This window comes from Aotus nancymaae, unplaced genomic scaffold, assembly GCF_030222135.1.
Source record: "Aotus nancymaae isolate 86718 unplaced genomic scaffold, 86718_ANA_hifiasm-v0.15.2.pri h1tg000040l, whole genome shotgun sequence".
In the NCBI taxonomy this organism is placed as follows: domain Eukaryota; kingdom Metazoa; phylum Chordata; class Mammalia; order Primates; family Aotidae; genus Aotus; species Aotus nancymaae.
Genome location: NW_026988454.1, coordinates 93,061,566 through 93,078,157, shown reverse-complemented (window position 1 = coordinate 93,078,157; position 16,592 = coordinate 93,061,566). Strand labels below are relative to the sequence as shown.

At 39.4% G+C, this 16,592-nt stretch overlaps 1 protein-coding gene across 2 annotated transcripts in view; it reads left to right on the top strand.

Moving 5' to 3' along the window:
* The window catches only part of KCNQ5 (potassium voltage-gated channel subfamily Q member 5), a 584,724-nt gene that overhangs the window by 544,984 nt on the left and 23,148 nt on the right, over positions 1-16,592 (top strand). For both annotated transcript variants that reach the window (XM_012471828.3, XM_012471827.3), the window contains one exon: positions 9,375-9,483. In XM_012471828.3, coding sequence (XP_012327251.1) covers positions 9,375-9,483 — 109 coding nt within the window. The remainder of the gene's footprint in view (positions 1-9,374; positions 9,484-16,592) is intronic.

Below are 16,592 nucleotides of genomic sequence, written 5' to 3'. Positions count from 1 at the left end.
ATTAGCCAGATTGCTCAGCTCTGTCTGAGAGAGACCAGGGGATGTCATTTTTCTACCTACAACCAGTGGTCTTTGCCCTTGGCTGCACATCAGATTCCTCCAGAGAGCTTAAAAATAACTCTGATGCCTGGATCCTAGTCTTTGCTTTCTAATGTTATTGGTCTTGAGAGCATTCTGGGTACTGGGAACTTTTTAGTACTCCCCAAATGATTTTAATACGCAGCCAAGATTGAAACCCACTGTAATAGTTTCATCAATCCCAGCTACTCAGGAGGCTGAGGCAGGAGAATTGCCTGAACCCAGGAGGCGGAGGTTGCGGTGAGCCGAGATCGTGCCATTGCACTCCAGCCTGGGTAACAAGAGTGAAACTCTGTCTCAAAAAAAAAAAAAAAAAAAAAAAAAAAAAAAAATAGTTTCATCAAGAAATGCAAAAAGGATATCCAAAGACTTAAACATAAGACCTAACACCATAAAAACCCTAGAAGAAAACCTAGGCAAAACCATTCAGGACATAGGCATAGGCAAGGACTTCATGAATAAAACACCAAAGCATTGACAACAAAAGCCAAAATAGATAAATGGGACCTAATCAAACTCCGCAGCTTCTGCACAGCAAAAGAAACAATCATTAGTGAACTGGCAACCAACAGAATGGGAAAAATTTTTGCAATCTACCCATCTGACAAAGGGCTAATATCCAGAATCTACAAAGAACTACAATAGATTTACAAGAAAACAAACAAACAAACCCATTCAAAAGTGGGCAAAGGATATGAACAGACACTTTACAAAAGAAGACATATATGAGGCCAACAAACATGAAAAAATGCTCATCATCACTGGTCATTAGACAAATGCAAATCAAAACTACATACATGTCCTTTGTAGGGACATGGATGAACCTGGAAACCATCATTCTTAGCAAACTGACACAAGAACAGAAAATCAAACACCGCATGTTCTCACTCATAGGCAGGTGTTGAACAATGAGAACACATGGACACAGGGAGGGGAGCATCACACACTGGGGTCTGTGTGGGGGAACTAGGGGAGGGACAGTGCGGGGTGGGGAGTTGGGGAGGGATAACATGGGGGAGAAATGTCAGATATAGGTGATGGGGAGGAAGGTAGCACACCACATTGCCATGTATGTACCTATGCAACAATCTTGCATATTCTTCACATGTACCCCAAAACCTAAAATGCAATAAAATATATTTTTTTTGAAAAGGATATCCAAAAGAAAAGAAATCAATATATTGAAGAAATATATGTGCTCCCATGTTTATTGCAGCACTAGTCAGAATATCCAAAATATGAACTTAACCTAAGTGAATCAATAAAGAAAATGTGGTATAGATACACAATGGAATATTATTCATCCATTAAAAAGAATGAAATCCTGTCATTTGCAGCAACATGGATAGAACTGGAGGCCATTATGCTAAGTGAAGTAGGCCAGACACAGAAAGAAATAGATCATATGTGCTCATTCATAAGTGGGAGCTAAAAAAGTGGATCTCATGAAGACAGAGCTTAGATTGGTGGTTGCTAGAGGCTGGGAAGAGAAGTTGGGAATTGGAAGAATGGGAATGAAGAGAGGTTCATTAATGGCTACAGTTTGATAGAAGAAATAAGTCCTAGCATTTGATAGGTCAGGTGACTATAGTTTACAGTAATCTGTTGTATATTTCAAATAGCTAGAAAAGAATAATTCAAATGTTTCTAGCATAAAGAAAAGACAGATATTTAAGGTGATGGAAAGCCCAAGTACATTGCTTTGATCTTTACAAGTTTTATGAATGTAACAAATTATTATACATACTCTAAAAATATCTACTTCTATGTAGCAATGAAAAATAGAATTATTTTTAAAAAGAAATGCAGAATCTAATCTGTAAAAGGAGATGACTAAGAAAAAGAACTAGAAACTGCCTGTCCTTCTTTCATAAACACCTGCATCTTGATGGCAAAATTTCATAAGGGAAATAGAAATATGGTCTTTGGACATAGCAGAAGTTTCCAGAATGTTCTTTACCATCCTGTCTCTTCACTCTCCAAGGTCCAATTGTCTTTTCCAAACAGTATGGAAAGTAGCAATTAGTCATTTTTCAAAATTCAAACTTTGGCTTGGATATTTTTATTTTATCCTACTTTATTTTTATTTACTTATTTATTTATTTTAAGTTGGAGTTTTGCTCTTGTTGCCCAGACTGGAGTGCAATGGTGCCATCTTGGCTCACTGCAACCTCCTCCTCCCAGGTTCAAGTGATTCTCCTGCCCCAGCCTCCCCAGTAGCTGGGATTACATGTACCTGCCGCCATGCCCCGCTAATTTTTTTTGCATTTTTAGTAGAGATGGGGTTTCACCATGTTGGCCAAGCTGATCTCGAACTCCTGACCTCTGGTGATCCACCTACCTCGGCCTCTTAAAGTGCTGGGATTACAGGTGTGAGCCACCGCGCCCAGCCAGCTTAGGTCTTTTTAAATGTAGGGGAACAAAGTACTTGAAAGCAAATCCTGAACATTGCTAATTAATAGGAAACAGGAAAGGCTTGGGGAAGACAAACAGTTATATTTTGTATTTATTTTTCTTCCTAATGCCAAGCATAGATCATAGGGCTAGCTCTGCCAGAGAGGATCCCAAGAGAATAGCTCACAGAGAGCAGGACTTTGGGGAGAACCTTATTCCATTGGCATTTTGCTTTTTTTTTCTAACTAGGTTTTGACTAGGTGCTCATATGAGTTCACCGTCCCATAACCTACATCTCCCAAAATACCAGGACAGAGAGGCAAATGTGTAGCTGGAGAACAGAGGGCCAGCCTCAGCTGGAAATTTAGCCCCTCCTAAGTACCTTAGCATTCAGAGGGTTTTAAGTCCCTAGGAGTAATAAGAAAGACATTTAATGTGTTACTAACCTCACTGGAAAGAAAATTGGTAACTCAAGATACAGCAGGTCCACAAATAAAATTGTTTCCTTCAACATCGTTTTGTTAGATGGATGAGAAAAAAAAAATGATTCTTGGCTGAGATCACTGTCTGTGTGGAATTGGCACATCCTCCTCAGGCCTGCATGGTTTTCTTCCAGGTCCTCTAGTTTCCTCCCATATTGCAAAGCTGTGCACTGAAGTTCACTGATGTCTAAACGATCCTCGTCTGAATGAGTCTGGAGGTGTGTGTGAGCATGCTTTGCTATGAGATGCGTCCTGTCCATGGCTGTTAGCTGCCTTGTGCCCTCAGCTGCCAAGATGGGCTCCAGCCACCCTCAAACCTGAACTGGAATAAGTGGACTGGAAAATGAATGAATGAATGAATGAATGAATACAAAATACTGTAAAATCAAAATGTGTCAGACCAGGCTCCATGCTCACACCTGTAATTCCACACTTTGGGAGGCCAATGCAGGAGGATCGTTTGAGGTCAGGAGTTCAAGACCAGCCTGGGCAACATAACAAGACGTCCCCATCTCCGCAAAGAATTAAAAATAAAAATAAAAATTAGCCAGACATGGTGGCATGTGCCTGTAGTCCTAGCTACTAGGGAGGCTAAGGAGGGAAGATCGCTTGAGCCCAGGAAGTCGATCACACCACTGCACTCCAGCCTAGGCAACAGTGGTGTGATCACACCACTGCACTCCAGCCTAGGCAACAGAGGAAGACCCTGTCTCAAAAAAAAAAATTGTCAAGTATACAATAATCATACATCTGGCAGTAAAATGAGTTTGGCTAAAAGTAAATAAAGTATGCAACAATCATACAAATGCACAACAATAAATGATGCAGTAGGAAAGCACTCAGTAAGCCCACCAATATTTGCTCTTGTTTGTTTTTCAACTGCATAGTGGTAGGAAGTACCCCTTCCAATTTTCACTTTGCAAGCATTTTTTTTTTATTTAACCTGCCACCACTATGACCACTGTCATAATTACCAAAAATTAGGTAAATAATTATCTTACTTGTTTTTATTTTTCTTAAAGGTATATGTAGCTCACATTTGTTTCAGTGTTTAATACTGCATTTTGTGTCTTTATGTAGAAATGTAGTGATGTTTTTGTGGCCAGAAACATGCCATAGGACTGTAACTCTTGTTTAGATTAAATAGCTTTGGTAAAATTGTTTTCATTATATGTGATTTCACTTAAAGTCACAATTTCCAAGAACCTATCAGAGACATTAAGTGAGGACTTAGTGTACTTACGAAGCAGAAAGACGGCATCTTGCTCATTTTTGTAGCTTTGAAGCAAGAGAAAAATATTCCCTAATTCACTCCTGCCTCAACACATGCCAGCAAAGATATATTTCCTATTCATTTGCTCTAACTACACCTACTCAGAAAAAGCAGGATTGAGCGTTTAATTTACAGCTTAAAATCAAGTTATAAAGTGCTATATAAAACTGCACAATCAGATGCATTTGAGTATAATGTAATTGATTATAACTGACTCTCATCCTCAGTCTAGCCCTGTTCCTAAACAGGATGAGTCTCTTATTGAGGTACAGGATGTTGAAGGGGAGTGCAACATTAGGCTGGGAGGTAATGTCTTGTAATCATTTGGGATGTTCTCAGGTCCCTTTATATATGAACAATATAGTTTCACTATCTTTACTTTTGTCCTTATTGTGACAGTAAACACCTGCTGAAAGGAGGTTTTCCATTAACCTCAAAATTGAAGGACTCTGTATTTTATGCTATTTCATTATTTGAACATGCATTATCATGTTATGGTTGGTTATACTGTGTTTTCAAATACAGAAGTTATTAATATAGGCTTGCAGGATCTGTCTTGTAACCACTCCAGTGTTCCTCAGTTTTCTCAGATATAAGAGACTAAGATAGAAGTAGCTTTCATTCAGATTCAGATGAGAAAAAGCAGTCATATGCCTCTATTTTGAAGGACAGCATAAAACATTCTTGTGAATTATGTATTGGGAATATTTTTAAGAGACAGGGTCTCACTCGGTTGCCCAGGCTGGAGTGAAGTAGTACAATCATAGCTAACTGCAACCTCAAACTCCTGGGCTGAAGCTATTCTCCCTCCTCAGCCTCCTGAGTAGCTTGAATCACTACAGGCACACACACCACCATGCCCAGCTTTTATTATTATTATTATTTATAGAGACAGCGTTGCCCAGCCTGGTCTCAAACTCCTGGCCTTAAGCAATCTTCCTGTCCCAGCCTCCCAAAGTGCTGGGATTACAGGAATGAGCCACCGTGCCCAGCTGTACTGGGACTCTAAATAAACTGTTATTCAACATTTCCTTTGGGGAGCTAACATCTGGGCATCTCACAGGGCTCCATAATAATGGTTGGTGGCTTCAGTTTTGTCAGCCACCCAGCCTGTATGTGAGTCCTCTATTTCACCTGACCTCCCCTCATCCCTTACACATACCCCTTGAAGTTCCAGGGTCGGTATATTTCCAAGTCTCCTTTGGGTGTGGCCTGGCCCAGCACATGGCCATGGTGACCACATTGCTCAAAATCAGATCCCCTCTGCATGTTATGGGGTCCACGCCATGCCAAGTACACCAGCCATGGGAAGGAAAATGTAATGCAGGAGATGAGAACCCAGATACCAGTAAGAGATACAAGAAGGGCAGCCAGGCACAGTGCCTCACACCTATAATCCCAGCACTTTGGGAGGCCAAGGTGGGTGGATCACCTGAGGTCAGGAGTTCAAGACCAGCCTGGCCAACATGGTGAAACCCCGTTTCTACTAAAAATACAAAAATTAGCTGGACATGGTGGTGGGCACCTGTAATCCCAGCTACTCAGGAGGCTGAGGTAGGAGAACTGCTTGAACCCAGGAGGCGGAGGTTGCAGCGAGTCAAGATTGTGCCACTGCACTACAGCCTGGGTGACACCATCTCGAAAAAAAAAAAGAGAGAGAGAGAGAGCTACAAGAAGGGCAAATCTGAAAGCGGTCAGAGGTGAGGCTCAGAGTCAGATAGCTCCAGAACCCAATTACCGGGGTTAAAGTTCTCATTTTCTCATTCTTTCATTTATTCTCCAAGTGTCCTTTGGCAAGTTTCTTAGCCTTCTATTCCTCACTTTCATAATCTACAAAATAAGAGGTAATAGTAATACACACTTCATGGGGTTTTGATGTAATTAATTTAAGTTCTTGGCACATAATTAAATTTCTCTTAAAAAAAAAAAAAACTCATATTACTATCATCATCATTATTGTCCTGGAGTAAAGAATTGGAAGCCATGCAGGAAAGTTTTCCCAACTATATTAGTTTCCTTGGGCTCCCATCCCAAATTACCACAGATCAGGTGACTTGAAACCACAGAAGCATATTATCTTACAGTACAGGAGTCCAGAAGTCTGAAATCATGGGATCATTGTGTTTGCTTCCTTCTGGAAGCTCTGTGGGAGAAACCAGCCCCTCCTCTCTCCTAACTGCTGGTGGTGGCCAACAATCCCTGGTGTTCTTGGCTTGTAGATGCATGACTCCAGCCTCTGCTTCCATCTTCTCTGTGTCCCTATGTCTTTGCCATTTCTGTCTCATAAAGATGTTTTTGCTGCATTTAGGGTTCACACTAATCCAGTGTGATCTCATCTTAAACCCTACATTAAGTACATCTGCAAGACCTTTATTCCCACTGAGTTCATATTCTGATATTCCATGTGGACCTAAATCTTGGGATGACTGTATTCATCCCACTACAGCAACTAAGAGCAGTTTACAATAAAAATCAGAAAAAGAAACCATGAACAATTCCTGGAAAGAATGTCATCTAACCCTGGGCATGATGTTTATGGGCTAAAAAGACTGTGTTGTGTGGGTGGTCAATCCAGCAAACTGGGCTACCCTGAAGTGACATCACTGAGTCAGAGCCAACTGTCAAACACAGAGTTAATCAATGTACTCCCATTCCAACTGGGACAAACTTTTCTGGAGAAAACATGTATCTGACAGGGACAGGCTGTACACATCAGGCAACATGCACAGGTAGTGAGCTCTTTGCCCTGTCTCTCCTGACATGTTGTATGTCACGATTTAACCCCAAACTTATTCTGACATTGAGTAATACAGTGCAAAGGGTGTGGGCTTTGGAGCCTCAGGAAACTGGATTCTAATCTCATCCTCTGCAACTTACTAGCTCCACTTGCCACCTTGATGGCCTCAGGGGAGGTACTTACCCTCTCCAAGCCTTAATTTCTGCATCTGAAAATTGGTCATAAAACCATCAACAACTTGCAAAGTTGCTCTAAGTATGAAAACTAATATATGCGGAAGCTGCACCCCAGTACCTGGCGTAAATTTCAATAAGTGGTTGCTATTTGTCTTAGTCTATTTGCACTACTATAACAAAATGCCTGAGACTGGATAACCTATAAAGACTAGAAATTTATTTCTTACAGTTCTAAAGGTTGGAAGTTCAAGATGGCACCTTGCTTCTGAGTCCTCCAGAAGAGACCATGCTATGCCCTCACATAGAAGGACAGGAGGGCAAGAGGGCCTACCTAGTTCACTCCAGCCCTTCTATAAGGTTGCTAATCCCATTCATGAGGGCTCCACCCTCATAAATGAATCACCTCCTAAAGTTCCCACATCTTAATACTATCACACTGGTGATTAAGTTTCAATATATGAATACAGGAAGACAAATTTAGGGAAATAGCACTATTATTATCATTATTGTGAGGTAGTAGTTTCATCTGTCCCCCACTAGGCTCCAGGGCAAGAAAGCCAAAGGGACCCTGAAGAAGAGCTGTGAAGATCCATGCGTCTACATATATCTCAGTATCTCTTCCCCCACCACCACCTGCACTCCAGCAAAAAGTAAACTGCATAAACACACGGTAAATATTCACTGACATAAATGACACACAAACTGCATCCCAAATATAAGCACTGCCTCAATGAATGGACTTCTAATAGCCTTTCAAAATTTGGAGCTCAACCAGGACAGCCCATGGCAAATTATTTCCCTTTCATGACTTAGCAAATGGACACTGCACAATGCAAAGGCAATACAAAGTAGTGTTAGTCCTCTAGTGTGTGTCAATATTTAGAGAGGCTTGGACCATATAATGGTATTTGGAGGCTGGGCGTGATGGCTCTTCCCTGTAATCCCAGCACTTAGCGGGGCCAAGGCAGATGGATCACTTGAGGCCAGTAGTTCAAGACCAGCCTGGCCAACATGGTGAAAACCCACCTCTACTAAAAATACAAAAATTGGCTGAGTGTGGTGGAGCAGGCCTGTAACCCCAGCTACTTGAGGGGCTGAGGCATAAGAATTGCTTGAACCCAATAGGTGGAGGTTACAGTGAGCCAAGATTACACTACTGCACTTCAGCCTGGGTGACAAAACAAGACTTTGTCTCAAAAAAAAAGCATTTGGAGGCCACGTAACTCCTCCTTCATGAGAGTATTTTTATTACTTTGTTTACTTTGTATTACTAAAGTAATACATGTTCACTAGAGAAATATTAGAAAATACAGGCAAGGAAAAACAATAAAATCATTCTTAATTTCATGTATATAGAGAGATTTTTTTTCTTTAACAATACCTTATGACATTTCCCAGTCATTAATCTTCAACATCATTTTTTAAAGTTGTCTAATATTCCATTATATAAACCTACCAATATTAATTAAACCTATCCCCCATCACAGGAATTTTAACTTCATTCCAATATTGTTACTGAAAACAAAAGTGCAATGATATGAACATATTCCTTATTTATTTTACAAATTCATAATAATTTGGCATTTATTATAACCTTGCTCCCTTCCCCAAACATTTGCAATTAACCCAGAAGTAAATTTCCTTGATTTATAAAAAACTGATTTTTTTATCCAGTCTGAAAATCTGCTTTCAGCTTTGGCTGTATGATCTAACGCAAGCCCTTTCCTGGCCACCTATATCCAGTAACTAATGAGTAGTCAACTTTCTCAGCTCCTGCCGCTTAGCTTACTTGTTCAGGGCATAAGGCTAATAGGGTCAATGTCATGGGATGTGAGCTTGACATATACAGGCTAGTTAGTTACAAGTCCAAAGACTATTTCTGTAACTCCAGACAGCTGCCATTTAAAAGCTGGCTGTTTCCAAGAACTGGGCAAAAGAGCATGGGTGGATCAACACAAATCCATCACCACTACTGGAAAGATAATGTGTCAACAGCTTCATCTTCCCCACAGAAAACAGCTCAGAAAAGCATTCATATTAAATTACATAAAACTGAGGAGGCTGTAGAAAAAGAAGAAAAAATAATATTGGTAAGACAATTAGCTGACCTTACACATATCTGGGTTTATCAGCTTAGTCTGTGAGTAACCCACCATTTCTACACGAGAAAAATTCAGCAACATGTTTCAAACTGCGGATGGTGGTGTTATTTAACTGGCAATATTCTCTTGCAGCTGACACAGCCCTTGGCACTGATGATGTATATGATGAAAAAGGATGCCAATGTGATGTATCAGTGGAAGACCTCACCCCACCACTTAAAACTGTCATTCGAGCTATCAGGTCGGTGAAAATCTTGAACAAAGTGATTCAGAGACATACTTCTGATTAATTGAATTGCTATATTGCTAAGTTATTTTTCTACAGGTAAATATCCTGAAATAACCACTTTCCCTTTTCCTGTTCATTCATAGGCCTATACATTGTGAAATACTTGTTTCATAATACAAAACTCTGCTGTGTTCAACACAAAGTGTTATAAAACGTAGGTGGGATTTGAAAAGCCAGGTCATGTTAGAGAGATTATACAAGTCTTGGCTTGTCATGTCTATTTGCTGCTTTAAGGACATTTTGTTTATTGATGCAATTTGATTTTTAAATTATTTTTATGACTTGCTCATATTTTATATACAAATATAATGTATAATGTATAAAATATAATTTTATATACAAATATAAATATAACTTGCTCATTTTATATACAAATCTGTATTCTGTACAGAATTGTATATCAAAGAAAAGGCCTTGTAGGCTATTTTTAAATGGCTTGAGTTCTGAAAATGGGAAACCTAAAGTGTTTTGCAGTGACTTAGTCTTATTCTCTGAAATGTAATTGTTAAAAGCTGATCCTCTAATTTGCTTCCTCTACTGATGGCAGAGAGCTAAGAGAGTACACACAGCAACTTAAATTTACATTTTCCATGGCCTTTCCCAACACACACACACACACACATCTGGATCTGGACTAGATGAACTACTGCATGCTCAGCTAGCCCAGTTTAATCCTTTTGGGAGAATTTGTATCTGTCAGAGAATGCTGAGTAACTATATTGCAAAAAAAAAAAATACCTCTGCCTGTTGGTGAAAAACTGAAAGTAAGTTTAAGTATCCAAACCAGGCCAGGTGCACTGGCTCATGCCTGTAATCCCAGCACTTTGGGAGGCCAAGAGGGGTGGATCACTTGAGGCCAGGAGTTTGAGATCAGCCTGGCCAACATGGCAAAACCCCGTCTCTACTAAAAATACAAAAATTAGCTGGGCATGGTGGGGGGCACCCGTAATCCCAGCTGCTTGGGAGGCTGAAGCAGGAGAATCACTTGAGCCCAGGAGGTAGAGGTTGCAGTGAGCTGAGATCAAGCCCCTGAACTCCAGCCTCGGCAAAAGAGCAAGACTCTGTCTACAAAAAATAAAATATCCAAACCAATCTAGCTATTCAGATGCTTGGTCTAATCTTAAATATCAGTAGGATTGATCACTTCTATTTTTAGTTAGTCATTTGGCATCATGTTAGACATTGCTTTACTCTATAGTTGAGAGTCACTGGGAAAGCAGAAATGAATTCTAAAGATTTTCATAAATATTTGCAGGGTCAAAGAAAATCATGGTATGTTAAAACTCCAGAAGATGCTTAGACACTATCTGTAGCAACAGCCTAAAAAAAAAGTGAAGTCCAGTTACTTCTCAATGGAACTCTCAAGTCGCAAACCCTATGTGTGGAGAGATTATACTTTCCTGTTTGGCCTGGACAGTCCCAGATTATGCCTCTGGTCTCATCACAAATGTTAATAATGCTCCCCATCTTTCTCAAAGTGTCCTAGTTTGGACAATCAATTATATGGTCACCCTATCTCGAGTGAACCTAGAAGCTTTGGTGATTATAAGCCCAGATAACCCAGAATATATAGTGCAAAGATGTCTAAAGCCTTCAGTTAAAGGGACAGAGAGGATTTAGAACTGCACTGTCCAATATGATAGCCACTGGCTACTTGAGACTATTGAGGCTATTTAAATTTTGATTAATTAAAGTAAAATACATTTTAAAATTTAGTTGATCAGTCACACCATTCATATTTCAAGTGTTCAGTAGCCACAGGTGGCCAGTGGCTACTTCATCAGACAAAGAAACAGAACATTTCCCTTGTCACAGAAAGTACTATTGAACATTACTGGTCTAGAAGTCCCCTGGAAATTTTTCACATGCGTTGAATATATACATAAAAGACCCTAAAGTAAAGGTGGGGCAATTCAGTCCACAAATTAATCTGACTTGCAACAAGTATGGAAAATCTTATCTAGTGAAAGCAGATTAGGCTTCCTAAAAGTCATACTTAACCCAGTTTATGTCATTTCCCAAGACCTTCTGAAGCTTTCTGCTTTTGCTTTACAACCTATAAAAAGGATCCTGAGCTTCAAGAAAGAAAATGAAATATGAAAAAGAAAATGAAATTCTGCTAGCTAAGCACTTTAGCAACGGCTTAAGATTTTCTTTGTTATTCTTCTTGAAACTCGACTGATTTTGGTGAAGTCCTTTGCAGAATTCCCTTGCTAATTATTTCTTGGTTCTTATTTTTAATGGAATTTTACTATTTATATATCTATCTTTTGGTGGATTCCTGAAGTTTTCAGCTTGCTGCATTGTGATACCTAAGGGGGATGCTTTTCTCCTCCATATCCTGATTCTGCTTAGTGGTTTTTCATCACTTCTAAATTTCATTTAAAATTAACAGATCCTGTCGCTTGAACCCAGGAGGCAGAGGTTGCGATGAGCCGAGATCATGCCACTGCACTCCAGCCTGGGCAACAGAAGAGACTCTGTTTCAAAAAAAAAATTTTTTTTAAGAAAATAAACAGATTCTATAAAAACCTAATAGATACACTCAACAGCTTAATAACCTAACTGAAAATTTTTTACTCATGGTAGACTTCATTTCCAAAGATAAGTAATTTTAAAACCAACCAATACAATTAGCAGTTCTAAGAAGAAGTTTTCAGGTATAAGTCCTAAATTTTATGCAGAAGGGTTCTTTTCCTAAGGAGTTTAATGATGTTAATAAGTTCAACATCAGTTGCTGGAAAGGTTTTTTGCCAGAACATGCCCACCTCTTGCAGCTCCCCTAAAGAAGTATATATATGTATATTACTGATTGCAAGTGTGAAACATCTATTATTCATCTCTAAAATAGTAATTTCGTTTTGACATTTTTCTTATTTTTTAATTGTTAGAATATTTAATATGATACTTAAATATGCCTTTTGTATTTCAGTAACTGTTGCAATAGTAGGTTTTCCTAAGAGCCAAATTAAAATGGGTAACAAAAAATATGCATTCCATTGCAAGGATGACAGTATGGAAAATAATATTACTACCTTCACAAAGAGCAAAGTAAGAGTTCTTAATTTCAGCTATCAATATTTATTAAACACCTGCCATTTTCTACAACCATCTGATCTTTGACAAACCTGACAAAAACAAGCAATAGGAAAAGGATTCCCTGTTTAATAAATGGTGTTGGGGAAACTGGCTAGCCATGTGCAGAAAGCAGAAACTGGACCCCTTCCTGTCAGCTTACACTAAAATTAACTCCAGATGGATTAAAGACTTAAACATAAGGCCTAACACCATAAAAACCTTAGAAGAAAACCTAGGCAAAACCATTCAGGACATAGGCATAGGCAAGGACTTCATGAATAAAATACCAAAAGCGTTGGCAACAAAAGCCAAAATAGACAAATGGGACCTAATCAAACTCCAGAGTTTCTGCACAGCAAAAGAAACAATTAGAGTGAACCAGTAACCAACAGAATGAGAAAAAATTTTTGCAATCTACCCATCTGACAAAGGGCTAATATCCAGAAAATACAAAAAACTAAAACAGATTTACAAGAGAAAAACAAGCCCATTCAAAAGTGGGCAAAGGATGTGAACAGACACATCTCAAAATAAGACATATATGAGGCCAACAAACATATAAAAAAATGCTCATCATCACTGGTCGTTAGAGAAATGCAAATCAAAACTACATTGAGATACCATCTCACGCCAGTTAGAATGGCAATCATTAAAAAATCTGGAGATAACAGATGCTGGAGAGGATGTGGAGAAATAGGAACACTTTTACACTGTTGGTGGGAATGTAAATTAGTTCAACCACTGTGGAAGACAGTGTGGTGATTCCTCAAGGACCTAGAAATAGAAATTCCATTTGACCCAGCAATCCCATTACTGGGTGTATATCCAAAGGATTATAAATCATTCTGTTATAAGGACACATGCACACATATGTTCATTGCAGCACAGTTTACAATAGCAAAGACTTGGAACCAACCCAAATGCCCATCAGTGATAGACTGGACAGGGAAAATGTGGCACATATACACCATGGAATACTATGCAGCCATAAAAAACGATGAATTCATGTCCTTTGTAGGGACATGGATGAAGCTGGAAACCATCATTCTCAGCAAACTGACACAAGAACAGAAAATCAAACACCGCATGTTCTCACTCATAGGCAGGTGTTGAACAATGAGAACACATGGACACAGGGAGGGGAGCCACACACTGGTGTCTATGGTGGGAGGAACTAGGGGAGGGACAGTGGGGATTAGGGAGCTGGGGAGGGATAACATGGGGAGAAATGTCAGATATAGGTGATGGGGAGGAAGGCAGCAAACCACATTGCCATGTATGTACTTATGCAACAATGTTGCATGTTCTTCACATGTACCCAAAAACCTAAAACGCAATAAAATATATATTTTAAGAAAAAAAAAATCTGCCATTTTCTAGAGGTGATTAAAGATACTCTGAACTTGTCTGGATGCTATTGCCCAAATGCATTCTGACACTTTTCTAAAGGTAAATAATGTCACTGTTTATAGTACATAGTAAAGAATGACTATTTTTAGACTTTTTCCAAAATATGTCTTCCACTCAGAAGAAAACTTAGTTTTGTGTATTTCCTCCCGAATTATCACAGATTTTTCCCAGAATATTATTTCATGGAAATGCAAAAGTTTGCTGGAAATATGTTTCCAAACTCACCTCTGGGAGTGAAGACTGTACTTTAACAAAATGTCCATATTTTAGTGATTCCGTTCAATGTTAAGTTTCTTTTCATTCATTCTTAGAAATTAGTTCCTAAATGGAGAGAGAAAATTAGCAGGACAGTAAGTGAACAAATGGATAAACTGTAGAGGATTCTACACACTCACTTACACCTATTTCATAGTAGGTTACCCGTTTTTCTATCACTGACTGAAAAATATAGCCCATAAATTACCTAGATGTGTTCCTTCAAAATGTCAAGCATCTGGCTAATTGGGAATATCTGAAGGTAACAATTATCGTTCATGCTAGTACTTGGCATTGTAGTCATTACAGATACATGAATCTTGGGCAAAATTTTACACAAAAATTAATATATGTTTCTTTAATTTAAAATAACAGGCCAGGCATGGTGGCTTATGCCTGTAAATTCAGCAGTTTGGGAGGCCAAATCGGTGGATCACTTGAGCTCAGGAGTTCAAGACCAGCCAGGGCAACATGGTAAAACCCTGTCTCTAAAGGAAAAAAAAAAAAAAGACTGATACTAAAATAAATATTTGAAAGTCATACGCAGCTGCATATTTATGCAAGAGCCCCCAAATAGTAACTTTTTTAAATATAACAGAAATTGTAGTTCTGTACTGAACTGGCAGGTAATTTATCAGATATGCATACTGACACAACATATGAGTACTGTGTAAAGGATTCAGCATTTGAGGAAAAACCTTTGTTAAAACGGTGTAATACAAAGAAGAAATATAACAACAACAACAACAAAAAAAAAAGACGGTGTAATACAAAGCTTACCTGCTTCTTACCAGTATTGTTTTCATAGAATTACTACATCTAGGATCAAGGCTACTTTTTTTTTTTCAATTTGTAAAACTATTTCAACAGATATAAAATTATCCTGTCAAATTACTATTAAAAGTTTCTAAGCACTAATCTCTGCATGGATTGGTACCCAACAGTTGGTGAAGCAGCTCTGCAAACCATACTTTTAAGGCTACTCGTAACAAGATCCTCAGTAACCGTTGTTTTCCTGTCAATTTGTTTTATACACCATGTTTTCTGTCAGTTGTCAAGAACCAAATCAAAATGCTGTGCAACCTGTTCTTCTTGTGGATATCAACAAAACCATTGATGCATATTACTCATTATTTTCAAGAGAAATGACCAAGAAGCTGTCGATTGTGTCTTGCTCTTAACGTCTCTTACTATCTCCATGCAATAATGGTCATGCCTGCTATGTTTCACTTTATGCAACCTTTTCTTTCCCAGGCCAGACTAGCCTTTCAGAGAATAAAATGGAAAATAAGTAAGGTCCAGGGTGAAAACTCAAACAAGTCTTTAGTTGAAGCTACAGCCGGGCTTTACACAGGCATCATCACCTAATTCTATCCCCTCCCCCCACCCTTCCTAAAGCTGCTAGGGAGAGGTAGTCCAAGAAACAGGACAGCCTCTGTACACCCTTGAGCAAGTCACATTCCCTCTTTAAGCCTCTGTTTCCTCATTGGCAAAATGGGGATGGTAATGGTATTGACCTCATAGGGTTGTAGTAAGGAATGAATAAATGAATAAACATTTGCAAACTACTTAGAACAGTATACACAGTCATCATTATGTAAATGCTAACATTATTACCCTTGAGGTGTCTGGACTCCTAATGCCTTCCAACATGCTGCCTCCACTGCCCATCCTCTGCTCTGGCTTATCCTTTTCCTTTCTGAGTTCCACTCGCTCCCATGATGAGTCACATGAGAAGCACTTTGTTCCCTCTTCTGAAGGGTGCTCCCATCCTCCAAAACATATACAGCCTCACTGGCTTGCATCTCCTTCACCTGGCAGCACCTGCCATTATCCCCTTGAAGTTACCTTCCCACCACCTGGGCTGAGAAATAACTCAGAGCTGGAAGAGCAATTTTTTCACCCATGAAGAGCAACCATGAGTCAATGTTCCAAGTAGATTTCACCTCTTTTCTCCTCAGGGTGAGCTTGCTACCTTCCCATGCACCCTCTGAAGAAGCAACAGGACAATGAAACGGATAAGTTAACTCTTCTCTCTCCCTCCCTGGCCCTTGCCAAAGCCTGACTACAGACTCTTTAAAGCTCTTCCCAGGGGTTCAGTGCATGCATTTGAAAAATAGGTCTTGAGCTTCAACTGTGCACCAGGCACAGAGATAAATGGGTTTTTGTTTGTTTGTTTGTTTGTTTGTTTTGAGATGGAGTTTCGCTCTTGTTACCCAGGCTGGAGTGCAATGGCGCGATCTCAGCTCACCGCAACCTCTGCCTCCTGGGTTCAGGCAATTCTCCTGCCTCAGCCTCCTGAGTGGCTGGGATCACAG